This window comes from Tasmannia lanceolata, unplaced genomic scaffold (assembly GCF_043159265.1).
Source record: "Tasmannia lanceolata isolate RefF3 unplaced genomic scaffold, GAP_Taslan_0.1 ptg000004l, whole genome shotgun sequence".
Lineage (NCBI taxonomy): Eukaryota > Viridiplantae > Streptophyta > Magnoliopsida > Canellales > Winteraceae > Tasmannia > Tasmannia lanceolata.
In genome coordinates, this window is record NW_027518681.1 from 10,359,947 (window position 1) to 10,374,888 (window position 14,942).

Genomic DNA, 14,942 nt, shown 5'->3' on the forward strand with positions numbered 1-14,942 from the left:
TCGGAAGCTTGCTCGAGCTCGGCTCGAATCCTTAACGAGCCGAGCCGAGCCCGAGTTAGGCCAGGCTCGGCTCGTTAAGGCTCGTTAAGAATTTAATATATTTAAATATATATATTATATATTAATATATACACTAAAAGGGTTGTCTAGGGAGTGAAAGGGGGAGGCAAAATATGTCACTTCTTTTTTGGAACCCCATTTGTTACTTGGACCACCCCCCTAGTGTAAAAAGAGTAGTAAAAAAACACTAGATAGGGCTATCCAGGGAAGATGAGGGGTGTAAAATTAATATAATTCGAGCTCGATAAGGCTCGCGAGCTTGGCCGAGTCTGACCGAGCCGAGCCGAGCCGAGCCGAGCCTGGCCAAGCTCGGCTCGGCTCGTTTACACCCCTATCCACGATCAACCAATCACATTTATATTAGTGCTTAAAGATACAAACTGAATAAATAATTTAATGTGATTGGGTGACATGGATCCAATAGGGCACCCTTAGGGCTGGGTTTTTGGATGGGAGCTCTTTTGTTTAGCACTCCTCAAGTTATAATGAACCAAAAAGCTTGGGAATTGATATCTCCTTGGTTTAAAGATGTATATATGTTTTTTAAAGGGAGATCTTATTAGCACAACCATATTTTGATATTTTCAGTAACCCATCTTGTCTTTTAGTATTTAAAGAGCTGTCAAAAGGTTCAAGACAGCTAGGTTTATCCCAATATCAAAATATATATGGTTAAGCTGATATCATTTCTCCTTTTAAATTATAAAAACCTTTTAAGACCTTAGAGAAGTGTAAAAGGCTAAAAGGGTGTAGTTACCATGAATCAAAGGTACTAGAATGTCATTTCTCCAAAAGCCATAATGACGAATGCTGCCGTCACTCTGAGATTAAGAATAGTGTTTCCTTGCTAGGAGTCACACTGTACGCATGAGATGTGCATGCAACATTGCGGGTCGGTATTTAGGCAAGATCAACGTCCAAGATATTTCGAGTAATCATATTGTTGGAAAAATCCGCCGGGCAAATCAATCCGATCGTGCACAAATTAAACGGAAAAGAAAAAATAAACAAACAAGCCATAAGATGAATACCGATATTTTACGTGGTTCGGCCAAGCCTACTCCACGGGCGAGAAACACGATCTTCCACTATGAGAAAAACAACATACAAGGATTACAATGGATTAATCACAAACCCACAAACTCACAACCCTTTCCTTGCTTCTCAAACCCAAGACTGTACACAAGAAAAAACACGAGAGATAAACTCAAAAAAGAACCCAAGAGAAAATCCCGAGATGAAAAACCTCTTCTCCCTTTCTCTCTCTTTTTATTTTCTCTCATTTGGCAGCCGACACACTAAAGACGTCTTGCTTCGCTGCAACCCAAGAGTAGAACACTTCTTTTTTTATAGTTTAGTTTTTCCCAAAAGCTAAAAATAGAAATCTCTATTTTTGCCTTTGCCTTCCCACCCAAGCAACTTTCCCAACACATATAAATGAAATAGTGGTGACCCACCAAATCAACTGTCCCAATTGCAACTCGCACATGCCATGAACAAAGTCAGCATGGGAACTAAAAAAATCTAAATATTGAGAGTGGGAAGACAAATTCCACTAATTTCCAAGAAAGTAATTTCTTAAACTGCCTATTTGGCTTCCTCTTCGACTTTTGATCTGACTATTCAAAGGAGTTACAAATGGGCAAGGAACAATACAAAAATTGTGCGAAACAGACAATTTTGTTGTTACTTTAATTGTCCCTTTGCGCGCTAAATGTGAATCCTTTCTGTCCATTGAATGTAACCAATGAGTTGATTCTGTTATGAGGCCATGTTCGTTCAATGAGTTGATTCTGTTATGAGGCCATGTTCGTTCACGCCCTGTTTGTTTCGGATTTTGAGAATTGATTGTAAGTCCAAAACTGACTGTTGGATTCAAAATTTAACATAAATTTGAGTCCTATGATTAGATTTGGACCCACCTTCAGTTCTCAAAGTCCAAAACAAACTGGACCTTATGATTTTGAAAATTGATTTGAAGACCAAAATTGATTATTGGACTCAAAATTAAATACAATTTCAAGTCCAATAACTAGCTTTGGTCTCAAAATCATTTCTCGGAATCCAAACACACAGGCCTCAGAATCTTGGTACGGGCCAGTTTGTTTTGGATTTTGAACACTGATGGAGTCCAAAATTAATCATTGGACTCAAAATTATATTTAATTTTAGGTCAAGTAATCAATTTTGACTCGCAATCAATTCTCAATATCCAAAAACGTGTATTCGTAATCCCTTGTTTTAATTTTCTGATTACGTACTGTGATTCATTTCATTCTGTAGATTATCTTGTGGCTCAAATTGATGGGGCCTGCCAGGCAAATTATATAGATCATCAAAAGGAGAAACAATATACATAGAATGGCCAAAGTGTACGACGGAGATTAGACCGAACCATATAACTTGCATGGTCCCATCCATGGTTTTAAATTTCAACATAAATCCAAAATTTCAGGTTTCGGTCAACCCCGAAACCGAAATTGGGAATACCCGAAACGGTACATTATTTCGACCGAAACAGAAATTTCACTCCAAATTTAGCTTTTTCGGAAATTTCGTCCAAAATTTAAGGAAATTCAAGCGAAATTCTCAAATTTTTTAATTAATTATTCTTTTCAGGGTAATTTCGGCCGGAATTTGGTATGGAATAAAATATTAATTTTAACAGTTTCGTCGGTTTTCGGCCGAATTTTCAAAATTTTGGTTACCGAAACGCATTTAGAAACCGAAACCGTGGTCCATATGCTAACTACATAACCTAGGCAACCGCCTTTTCAATTTAGGTCAAAAAAGTAAAGCAGCTTCACCCAATCAAAACCAGAATTCAGCGTCAAGATAAGATCCGCGAGGCCCTAAAAAAAGTGCCCTTCTAGATTTGCAAACGATGATATTTTCAACCCCCCTTCAGGACTCATTCGCCCCACTGCAACGTGATTTGAGTCATTTGACGTCAAAAAGCGTTAAAGTTGCCCTCTGTTCACGTCATCAGGGGGGCGAATGTGTACTGCAGAGGTGGTGAAAATATCATCTGCCTTACAATAAATGATGCAGCAAGAGTTTTACCGGCACCGCCGGTAAAGCCGCACGATGTGTCCACTTCACCAGCTTCATCCGTCCTGCCTTGCAGGTCAACTCAAGGTAGGCCGTACGTTATCCAATTGCATCTTTCTTTATTTATAGGTAAAATTACTGACATAGCCCTCAAATTGAACGAATCCCTCGTGGAAGGCATATTCCTCTGAACATGTAGGATATTCTCTCACACGTATGAAAAAAGCATGAGGTCAATTGAAGTAAGGGCAGTTCCGTAAATTCAGTATGGGCAGTTGCGTAGTTTCATCCCGTCTTTTTTCTAAATCCTCTCTCTCGAGTGTAACGAAATATAGCAACTGACTATAAAGTCTATAATACCCCCGAACTGAAGTATGGAAAATACGATTAAGCCCTTATAATCCCGTATTTTTCAAAAAGTACCGTACAGACCACATAATAGGATGATCCAAACCGTCCAGGTGATGGAACACGTTGTTCCCCAAAAGTCCTTTCCATTGGATGATCCTAGCCCTCCGATCTATAGAGATTTACATAATATAATATACAGTTCCTCTATAGATTGGAGAGTTGGCATCATCCTATAGAAATGATTTTTGGGGCACAACCTATTTACACTATGGCCCATCACATGGACGGTTTGGATCATCCTATATTGTGGTATGTACTTTTTGAAAAATACGGGACTATAAGAGCCTACACCATATAATTTCTCTGCAAAGTGATAGGTGCACTAGGGGTGCAACTCGGGTCGGGTTGGTCCAACCCAACCCGATTTCAAATTCATGAACATGTTTTTTGTGGGCCCAACTGTTTTTTTTTGGCTCACACTCCTACACAGGCATCCACCATATAAAAATTCTTTTGTAACTGAATTGAAGGATATACTTATGTTGAAATTTAAGCACATTTCTAGCTTCAATGGGAAATGTGTTCAGTTGAAATCGGGTTTTAAGCACATTTAAGCACATATCAGAATTGAAAATCGGGTTTCGAGTCGAGTCGGGTTGCCCGACACCCCAACTCAATTTCCAATTCGGGTTGATTTTTCCCAACCCCACCCAACCCAACCCAACCCAACTCAAATTCAGGATCGGGTTGAACCCGACCCGAGTTGCACCCCTAGGTTCACCGAAAATCCTACTCCACCGTGCTTACCACATCCTCAAGAGGCTTTCATATTTCCCGCGGTTTTTAAAATTTTTTATTCTCATATGAGGACATTTCTGTCATTCAGAAGGAGCCTATGGTCCACCTAAAAAGGCCAAAAACCGGAACTCCTACTCGGTCATTCTCTTAAAAGATAAGGTTAATTTCGTAACTTCACCTCATTAATCCAGTTCTATTAAATTATCCATTTTTCCGATCACCCGATCACAAAGAAAAATATCTCAACTCTCTCTCTCTCTCTCCGAGAGGGTTTGATCAATGTAAAAGAAATTCACGAGCATCTCTCTCTCTCTCTCTCTCTCTCTCTCTAGGGTTTCAATTTCGAAAAACAAAAACCCTAAAAATGGTGAAAAATCTGCTCTCAGGAAGGTAAGCTTTATTCACGGGCTTTAGCTGCACTCTATATCTCTTTCTTCAACTAACAACGACTTTCTAAATCAATCTGATCTGATCGTAAGATCAATCTCGTGCCACGTATTGGTTCTCTGGTTCGTTCTCGATGTTAGGGCGTTGGGATTTTTCTCTACCAGTGGTTTTAGTAGGATAATGTGAGAGGGATTTGATTGTTGAAGAAGAGGAGGAGAGAATTATAGGGTTTTTTTTTTTCCTTTCTGCGATGGATCGATCGGCTCTTACGGTAGGGCCAGGGATGGATTTGCCGATAATGCATGATAGTGATCGGTATGAGCTTGTAAAAGATATCGGATCGGGGAATTTCGGAGTTGCGAGATTGATGAGGGATAAGCAGACTAAGGAGCTTGTGGCTGTGAAGTATATTGAGCGAGGCGAGAAGGTTTTGTTTCCAATCATTTGTTCTGTTCTTATTTAGATTTTTTTTTTTTTGTTGTTGTTGTTGGTTTTGTTTGTGGAATTTGAAATATAATGTGAATTATGTAGGTATTAGTTTCTAATAGCTGTATTTCTTCTATCTTCTTGTTTTGATTGTTCTTTCATTTGTTCTGTTTTTATTTGGTGTTTTTTTGTAGTTGGTTTTGTCTGTGGAATCTGAAATAATGTGAATTATGAAGGGATGGGGTCTTTTTTTATGATAATTCTGGTTGACACCTTATGGTTATTTGTTGGTTTATCTCTCTCTCTCTCTCTCTCTCTCTCTCTCTCTCTCTGTGTGTGTGTGTGTGTGTGAATTTGTTGGTTTTATTGTGGACAATTGGCTTTGAGTTGAGGAATTTGATATTGAAATCTGAAGATAGACAAAGAATTAGTGGAGACTTGAGTGAGTTACTTTGATTTTTTTTTTCTTGCTACAAAAGCATGCCTTTTTATGTCAATCGCTGAATAATAGTTTTGGAAGATCTTTTCAGGGATATGAACTTGTCACTGATTTGGGTAGCTTGAGAATTTTGCTTGTAACAGCTCTGTTGATTGTTTTTTGTGTCCTAACCATCCATGTACTAATTAATGTGGAGACAAGAATATGTAGTTTCTGTCCGTCAAGTGATCTTTGTCTCAACTCTCAACATGCACTATGTTTTTCTTTATGCGCTTGTTTGAGTTATGGAACTCGATACCGTTTTTTTTAATCACAAATGCCGCTGGTTTTTTTTTTTTTGGCTACGTTTTGATGGCCATGCATAAATTTCTACTGTAACACAGAATTTGCTATTTTCCATCTTTTCATGCTATAAAACATGCCAAGACTTCACCAAATAGGGGGCGATTTGAAGATATTGTAAACAGACACTGGGAAGAAGAGCTGATAGGCCTAGAAACTCAATCCAAAATTCCAAACGTTGTAACTCTACCTTAGGAATGGTTTGAAACTAGTCAGTTTCTTTTTATAGAGCATAGTGACCTGGCTTTATTTGGATTGAATTAGTTGTAAATACGAATCATTAGAACTGCTATTATGTGGGCTGGAGCTGTTGTAAGATTTCTGACATTATTCTGCTTTTTTTTCTTCTAACAGATAGATGAAAATGTACGACGTGAAATTATTAACCATAGGTCACTGAGGCACCCAAACATTGTCAGGTTCAAAGAGGTTTGTTTATTATTAATGATTTCTTCTTTAGAATCTATCTCAAGCATATCATGTCTGGTTTAATACTTTGCTGATATTGTTGTCTAGGTTATATTAACACCAACACATTTGGCCATTGTGATGGAATATGCATCTGGTGGAGAGCTTTTCGAGCGTATATGCAACGCTGGGCGCTTTAGTGAGGATGAGGTTGTTTATCCTATCCCTTGATTTAACCCTTCCACATTTGTGTGCTGTTTTAATATCCCTGCTCTCCTCTGCAGGCACGCTTCTTCTTCCAACAACTTATATCAGGAGTCAGCTATTGCCATTCAATGGTAATGATGCAAATTTTCTGATAGAAATGTCTTTCTTTGTCTATAGTGGGGCTGTTTCCTACATTGTTAAAATTGGTTTTTATGTGCTGTGTTATGTGATGAAGCAAGTTTGTCATCGTGATCTAAAGCTGGAAAATACACTTTTAGATGGAAGTCCTGCTCCTCGTCTTAAGATATGTGATTTTGGGTACTCTAAGGTAATTGCTTCCTTTCAGATTAACATTCTTCCTGTGTAATGAGTTTCCAGTTGCGGATGTGTGCATGTCAATTCATAGGAGTTTGGATTTAAGAATGTGAAGCACCTAGATGTGCGATTTGCACATTCAAAAAGTATCTAGATGTGCACCAATGGTTATCTATGTATTTATGAACGATCAATAAACAGACACCGATACTTGTGGTCACACATTCTTACATTTGTTTTTCTAGAGCCAATTTTTGGCTTTTACGTGTTCTTACTGATACTGACTTTATATTTATGGAAAATTATAATATATTTTTGGTTAGCCTTATCAATTCTCTTCTTATTTATTAGCTAGTATTATGGCTAGGATGTTCATATCTGTGGATTTTGTTCAATTCTAACTCGCAATTGCTTTTGTCAGTCATCTGTGCTGCATTCACAACCAAAGTCAACTGTTGGGACTCCTGCATACATTGCCCCAGAAGTATTACTTAGGAAGGAATACGATGGGAAGGTATGATAATCGCTTCCCAAATCAAGTTCATTTGTTTAACCTACCCAAAATGGCAAAAAATTCTTTCATATATTTAAATTTTACTTTCTCTAACAACATTACATCTTCATGACATATTTGTGAAGGTAGAAGTGTTTACAATACCTTTTGAAATGCCTGGTTAGTGTTCGAATATATTTTCTTGCATGGAACGCAATAATTTAATTTTCGTATGATGGAATGGAGAGATTATTTTTGTCACATCGCATTATGATCATGGTTTGAAATTTCGGTTTCGATACCGGTTTCGGACCCACCGGAAAACGAAATTTCGACCGAAATCCGGCGGAACAAACAAAATAGTATTTTATTTGATATAAAATTTAGGCCAAAATTACCGAAATTTCGGCCGAAATAAAATACCGTTTAGGATAATGTTGATTTCAGTGTCGGTCTCCACCGAAATCCGAAATTTTGGATTTCGGTCGAAATTTAAAACCATGATTATGATGACATGGCCCACTTTAGGACTCTGTTTTCGCCATTCAGTTGCTTGAGGTATTCTAGATAGGTTTTATTTTATTTTTTAGCTAGGATTTACTTCGATGTTATGATATTTATTATCTAAGATGTGGGGGATTTTCACATTACCTAGGGCCCACATTCACTACCACTTAAGTGAGAAGGAGAAAGAAAATATGGGCTTACTATTTGTAGTATGGATTTACTACTTTTAGTAAAGACATACTAAAAATAGTAAATACGAACCTTGTTAAAATCCTATTGGTGGCCACTATGGCCCCCCACATAAGTCACCCGAATATCCCCCCTATACAAACCTAAGTGGAGGAGATCCCTACAAACTGTGCTTTTTAGTTATTTGATTCATGTAGTAGATCTCTAGGTAAGGGTGCAACTCGGGTCGATTTTTGGGAATTCGGGTTGATCTTTTACCTTAAACTCTGGTCGGGTTGATTTGTATTCATTTTTTAGCAAAAGCTCAACCCGACCCAACCCAACCCAAGTTGCACCCGTATCTCTAGGGCCCACATATTTGTTAGTTGGATTTTTTTTTCCTGCCTTTTATGTTTAGAGGGAGGTTATTTTTGTATTTACATATATAAGACACTTAAGTTATAACTTAGGCGACATGCGTATGTCATAGTTTCAAAACTCTCCTGAGCCATCGTCAACTTCTCCGAGTTCACATTTTGCCCTACAAAAATAATCAAAACTCTTTTGATTCTCCCGGGTTATGACCACATCAAACCAGGTACTTAGCCGCGTCAATCGCGTAGCCGAGTCAACAAAGATTTTCTTTGGCTACATTTTGACCTCCATTCACATTTTGAAACACTGCTTCTACGTTGTTATGAAGCTGTTATGGGGCAACTGACTAATTTTAGTTAGTAAGTTCTAATGAGGATTCACCTTAGGGAGGGAAGAGACCATTTTTGCTGGTCTCTTTAGTGTGATGTGGGGAGGCTTCCTAACATCAACTTGGGCCTCCCAATCTATGGTGGCAAACCTCGTAGTGCTTTGTGGGACTCTATCATTGAGAAGATTGAGAAACACCTCTCCTCGTGGGGGAAAAACTTTGTCACTGGGAGGGAAGATTACCCTTGTTAAAGCAGTTCTTGCGAACTTGCCTCTTTATTACCTTTCTTTATTCAAATGCCGTGTCATTGTTATCAGTCGCTGTGAGCATTTGCACTGAAATTTCTTGTTGGATGATTTGGATGATAAAAAGATATTCCAGCTTGGTTAAAATTAAATAGAAAGATGTTAGTCGGTTGAAGATCTTTGAGGACTTGGGTGTTAGAACTATCAAGGCGCTGAATAGAGCGTTGTTGGGCAAATGGCTTTGGAAGTTCCGAGAAGATGGTTCCCATCTCTTGAAGGTGGTGATTGTAGAGAAGTATGATGTTAGCTTCGAAGGATGGAACTTGCTTGACTGCTAGAAGAATGGAGTTATGGTGGTTACAAGTGACATTATGAAAGGTCTACCGATTTTCTAAAGAGGAATTCGCTTCGGGGTTTGCAAAGGAGACAGGGTTAAGTATTGGGCTGATTCGTGATGGCATGAGGAGCCCTTTAAAGAAAGTTCTATGACCTTTCCTCTATGGCAACAGGGCAAGAGTGCACAGTCTAAGATTGCTTTCTTAGAGAGAACTAGTGAGCTGGAGGATCCATTTTCGCAGGAACGGGAGATTCAGAGTGGCTGGGTTCTTGGACTCACTGGACTTGATATCTGTTAAGATTTGTGAGGATAGGAGAGTCTGATCAAGGACTCTTTCATCTTTCTACCACCTTCTCATGCCGTTCATGTCTTCCTCGCTTATAATCAAAGGTTGGAGAATTCCTGCCAGTCCTAGCTTTGTCCTGGACAGTCCGTGTCAAGAAAATTCTTACTTTGGAGAATTTTTTTGTTCATTCCTTCTACCAGTGCCTCATAAGTCATGTCTTCCTTGCCTGTAAACAAATATTTGATAATCCCTGCCCCTCCTAGATTCTATGTTTTTTTCTGGACATCCTGCCTCAACAAAATTCTTACGATGGATCAACTGCACAGCCCAATAATGATAACATTGATCATTGTGCGATGTGTTGAGGCGGGCGAATCCGTTGACCACATCTTTATTTATTGCAGGGTGGCTAGATAGATTCGGTCTCTTGTGTTGCAATTTTTCAAAAATACTTGGGCGTTCCTGGTTCATATTGAAGAGAGGTGGACCTATGCTTCTTGGCCAAGAAGGAGCCCATGTTCCATTGAGCCTGTCCCTCTTGGCGTCTCTCTAGGCTATTTGGAAGGAGAGAAATAGCCAGGTGTTCAACGGAGTAGCCAAGAGCTGCCATGACATTCAACAAAATATTTTTTCATTGATTGTGCACTGTGGGTTGGAGTCCTCCCAGATTTCAGGGGAGCCTTGGAGTATTCACTATGATCTTAGGAAGAGGTGCACTCGAGCTTGTTTACTACAATTAAGCCAACTCCAAAGTGGTGGCCTCCCGCTTCTATCTTCATCAAGTTAAACTTTTTCGGGTCTTGCACAGGGAATCAAGGTTCGGCTAGTGTGGGGGCCTCCTTCGCGAGGTAATCCTCCTGCCTTAGGTCATTAATGATGTTCCTTAGGGTACAACTTTATGAATTATTCCACTATAACCTTGTAAATTTTCATCTTCTCTTCTATTGACCACTCATTTTGTTGTATATAGTTGATGACATTGATTCTTTTTCTTACGTTATTCTAAGAAAGTAGCAATATTTTTATCGCCTTCTTTAAGCCAGAATGCCCTGGATTTTCGTCTCCGGATAATTTTCTGCTTTCTTAGAATATATTTGTATTCTTTCAAGAGTAGGCATCTTTTCGAGTGAAGCTACTTAGTAATGGCACCCACTTCCTCGTCTTTGTCTATCTCCTCAATTTGCTTGAGTGTTTCCTCTTTACGAGCCGATTGAGTTTCCCAAAACTTTCTTCCATCCTTTTGTCTTGTTTTTTGCATCAATTTGCTGTAGAAAACTAAGTCTTGCCGTCCTTTTACCTTATCTTCTTTTCACCACATCTTAATCTTATTAATAAAGTTTTGTGATTCTAACCAAGATAAGGCCATTCTTAAGGGATAAGGTTTTTCATTTTTATTCATCATTTCCAGCGTAAGTGGGGTGTGACCAGAGATTAGATTCATGGAAGAATACGAAGATTTCTAAGTAGAAAATTTGCTTTCGAGTGAGGCTAATTAGTAATGGTACCCACTTCATCTGCTTTATCTATCTCCTCAATTCGCTTGAGGGTTTCCTCTTTATGCGCCAATTGAGTTGCCCAAAATTTTCTTCCATCCTTTTGTCTTGTTTTTCACATCAATTTCCTGTAGAAACAAAGTCACACTGTCCCCACCAAGTACTCACTATTATTCTCTTGCCATGTGAGGAGTAAGTTTCTTCTTAAATCTGTTTCTAGGAAATCCTCTTCCCTTAGACTGTGGTGACTTGATGATATATGGCCACACTATGGGATCAAAGCCTTCGATACATCAAAGTCTTCAGACGTTTTCCAACTGTCATTAATTGGTGACAAATGATTGGATTTTAGGTCCATGCATGCTCCTGTATTAATGGTCGGTGTCCATGATTGATCAATGGTCTCAACTTCTGCGTTGCTGCATGCTCATTTCTCATCCAGCTGATGCTGAACAGGTGGTGTTGGGTTAGGCACGGGCCCGATTTGTTGTCATTCTTTGAATCTGCTACCACTTGCTTTGGCAAGAAGGTGGAGGACCAGCTGATCCAGTTATTCATCCGAGATCCAGGGTTTTTCTGTTTTCCACAGGCACTGATTTTCGATCTGGGTTGACTTGGATGATTTGATGAGCTAGGCAATTTTTATCCCCCAACCTGGATGTATTTTGGTCTGATACAACTGTATAAACTACTTATATCTTATTTGAGATTGAGAGTGACGTTTTGCCTTAAGACGGGCTTCATGAATTATGACAATTGAAGTTCCAATAGCATCTACTTCCTCCAACATGGTAAATCAATGATACAGTGCCTAGACTTCTAAGACTTTAGATCAACCATGATACACAGGATTTCAACACATGATTGACAAACCCACTCTGTTCTTCATCTCTCAGATTGCTATTGGCATTACCCACCACCTTCTCCATTGAGCAAAGAAAGTTTCTGCCTTAAGCACTTTGTGCCACAGTAATTAAGCTTATTTACTCTATGACCATCTTCTGCACTTCTATATCCACGCTTTAGGAAACTGTACTTGCTCCAACTCTTAGTATCAGTTAAAATCCATGAATTTTTCATTGTTGTATTCTACTCGCAGTTTTGCTTTTGGAATAGGATTTTGTAAGATGATGAAGTACTTAATTTCTAGCCTTTCCCACTGTGCTTTCAATGTAATAACCCTAACAAGTAGTTTTTTACGACCACATTTCAGATTGCAGATGTGTGGTCATGTGGAGTGACCCTCTATGTCATGCTAGTGGGTGCATACCCTTTTGAGGATCCTGAAGAGCCCAAGAACTTTAAGAAAACAATACAGGTTTTTCCTAGCTCTTACCACTGTAGCATGTGGCGAAATTTTATAATAAATGACTCGGATCATTGCTTGTTTCTTGCAGCGGATTCTGAGTGTGCAGTACTCGATTCCGGACTATGTTCACATATCTTCTGAATGCCAGCACCTTATTTCAAGGATTTTTGTGGCCAATCCTGCCACGGTTAGTAACACCTATTTCCAGATAACCATAGTTTCTCCACAGATGATGTGAACATCTCTGCTTATATTTAATAGCAGTAATTTTTCTCTCTTGCAACAGTTCACATCAAATCCAACTAAATTTATTCTTATAGGGAGTTTCATGGACTTTCTTGTTTTATCTAGGCTTTCAAAAGCACCCTCTTTCTAGTTCTCATCTATGTCTGTGTTTCCATTACAGAGGATAACCATTCCTGAGATCCGGAACCATGAGTGGTTTCTAAAGAACCTCCCAGCAGATCTTATGGATGAAAACACGACGAACAATCAGTTCGAAGAGCCTGATTATCAACCTATGCAAAGCATTGATGAGATCATGCAAATAATTGTAGAGGCCACCATACCAGCGGCTGGGATCAGTGGCGCTGGCCAGTATTTCATGGACGGCCTTGACATTGATGATGACATGGAGGATTTAGATACTGATCCCGATCTTGACGGTGACAGTAGTGGGGAGATAGTCTATGCAATGTGATCTACTATCCATTTTGATTAAAGATGACCATCTTTCACTATGAATCAAATGCTCTTCTGGGCCCTTCTCACGCTTAAGTGTGGATGGAATGGGCTGTAATGCTGATATTGTTGATGGCCTGTTGGGAGGACGCCCCTGGATTTGCTTGCAAGGGGAGTTCAGGATCTGGAAATTAATGTACTTGTATGTTAATGTTGTGCTCATATATGTACACTTCACGGTTATTTAAAACCCTTTGTGTTAGCTTAATGGTATCTATTTCTTGCATTTGAAGCCTGCGATTTTCAGTTCAGGTGGTGTGTTAAAAATTTCAAACTTGTGTTTTTCTTGAAAACTTTAGATAAAAGCATCTCTTTCCAGTGTAATTTCTCTTTGGTAAGCAGGTGAAAGAAGATTTGTTCTTATGCAATTTGATGGCCTATTAATTGGTAATTTAGTTGGAGGGCATCTTATGAATTGTTTAGGCAGACTTTAACGCTGTATTTTCTCTCAAAAAATAGCTTGAACCCGACGTGAATCGAACACGCAACCTTCTGATCTGGAGTCAGACGCGCTACCATTGCGCCACGGATCCATTTACTTAACAAAGATAAATCTTCTTTTAATCTATAATAGTTAAAAATTTCCCTAATCAATGTATTTGAAATGATAATCTCATAGATTAATCCCACAGTATTAGGAAGATTTTTACCACATGGCATTAAGATCTCTTCATAGTTAGATGCTTCTTCACCAGGAAATTTTGACCGTTAGATATCATCATGCTGTGAGTTCCATTTTGGACTGCTTGCTATCCGTGACGGAGATGAAGAACAGATATGACTCCCTAATTGAACGGTTAGGATCGTATAATGCATGACACAATCCTATTTCTGTAGACTTCTTAATCCATTTTCTAACCATCTAATTACAACACTAATTGAACGGTTAAGATCGCCTAATATGTGAGATTTTGTAACATGGCCCATACTCAATCTAGTGAGTATGAAACCCGAGTCTCAAGTGACTCACTCCAGTGAGTGCAAGGGACTATAAATCAAAATTGTATAATCCTACGTTTTTGGTCATTTCCACTCTTGCTTTATTTTCAAGTTTCCCATTGACTCGCACGTGTGCTTAATGTTCTAAATAAAGAAGTGTTGGTTGGAAGGACCAAAAGAAGTTGGTGGCAAAAGTAGCTCCTATTATAGTCCAGTAGCCGTGTTTCCTGGGTCTCAACTTAAATTCAAGTAGACAAGTTACATACTCAACGCGTTCTTCCAATTTAATAAACTAAAAATTATTCCACAGATATTTGATATTGACACTCCTAGTTTGTGTAGCATCTAGTCTCTACTCCACTTCGTCACAAATTTTTTCAAGAGGATTGAAATGCTTGATGAGGGCACTCTCACTTTATTAAAAGTACTGTATGGACCGCTCCATAGGATGATCCAAACTGTCCATTAGATGGGCAACAGCCTAAGTAGGTTGTGCCCCAAAAATCATTTCCATAGGTTCATCCTAACCCTCCGATCTGAATGTTAGAAGGTTGATTCTAACCCTCTAAGATCGGAGGGTTAGGATCAACCTATGAAAATGATTTTTTGGGCACAACCTATTTTGTAAATAAATGTTATCTGCAGTCGCTTAATGGGCAGTCGCCAGTCACAGGTGCATTGCTCCTTAGAAACGACCACATCATAGGATACAAACATGTCCCCTTGATTTAAAGATTGTATGGCCATGGTTAGAGTCAAATAAGCACAACGGATATAGTTTGTACTACAAAAACAAAACGCGTTTTCATCGCTTAGTTGACTGAAATAGGTGAGGCCCACTAATAGTGGAAAAGACAATTTTACTTTGTTGTACATGGTTGCACCAAAGATTAGAAAATCAAACTAAGACGACATTTTTTACTTTTTTTACTATTGC

At 38.9% G+C, this 14,942-nt stretch overlaps 1 protein-coding gene and 1 non-coding gene across 2 annotated transcripts; one reads left to right on the top strand and one right to left on the bottom strand.

Annotated features, from left to right (window-relative positions):
- Positions 1-4,477: 4,477 nt before the first annotated feature.
- Positions 4,478-13,298, top strand: LOC143876297 (serine/threonine-protein kinase SAPK10). Its single transcript, XM_077378034.1, has 9 exons — positions 4,478-5,074; positions 6,209-6,283; positions 6,371-6,472; positions 6,547-6,600; positions 6,705-6,797; positions 7,206-7,298; positions 12,230-12,334; positions 12,414-12,512; positions 12,732-13,298. Exons 1-9 carry the CDS (start codon positions 4,898-4,900, stop codon positions 13,023-13,025), a joined length of 1,092 nt encoding a protein of 363 aa, XP_077234149.1. The 5' UTR covers positions 4,478-4,897; the 3' UTR covers positions 13,026-13,298.
- A 229-nt stretch (positions 13,299-13,527) lies between these two features.
- TRNAW-CCA (transfer RNA tryptophan (anticodon CCA)) lies at positions 13,528-13,599 on the bottom strand. Its single transcript has one exon. It is a non-coding gene; the product is annotated as a tRNA-Trp (tRNA).
- Positions 13,600-14,942: the final 1,343 nt, after the last annotated feature.

Coding starts and splice junctions, on each gene's coding strand:
- LOC143876297 (XM_077378034.1), top strand. CDS start 4,898: ATGGATCGATCGGCTCTTACGGTAGGGCCAGGGATGGATTTGCCGATA. Junction 5,075..6,208: donor ATATTGAGCGAGGCGAGAAG/GTTTTGTTTCCA, acceptor TTCTTCTAACAG/ATAGATGAAAATGTACGACG. Junction 6,284..6,370: donor ACATTGTCAGGTTCAAAGAG/GTTTGTTTATTA, acceptor ATTGTTGTCTAG/GTTATATTAACACCAACACA.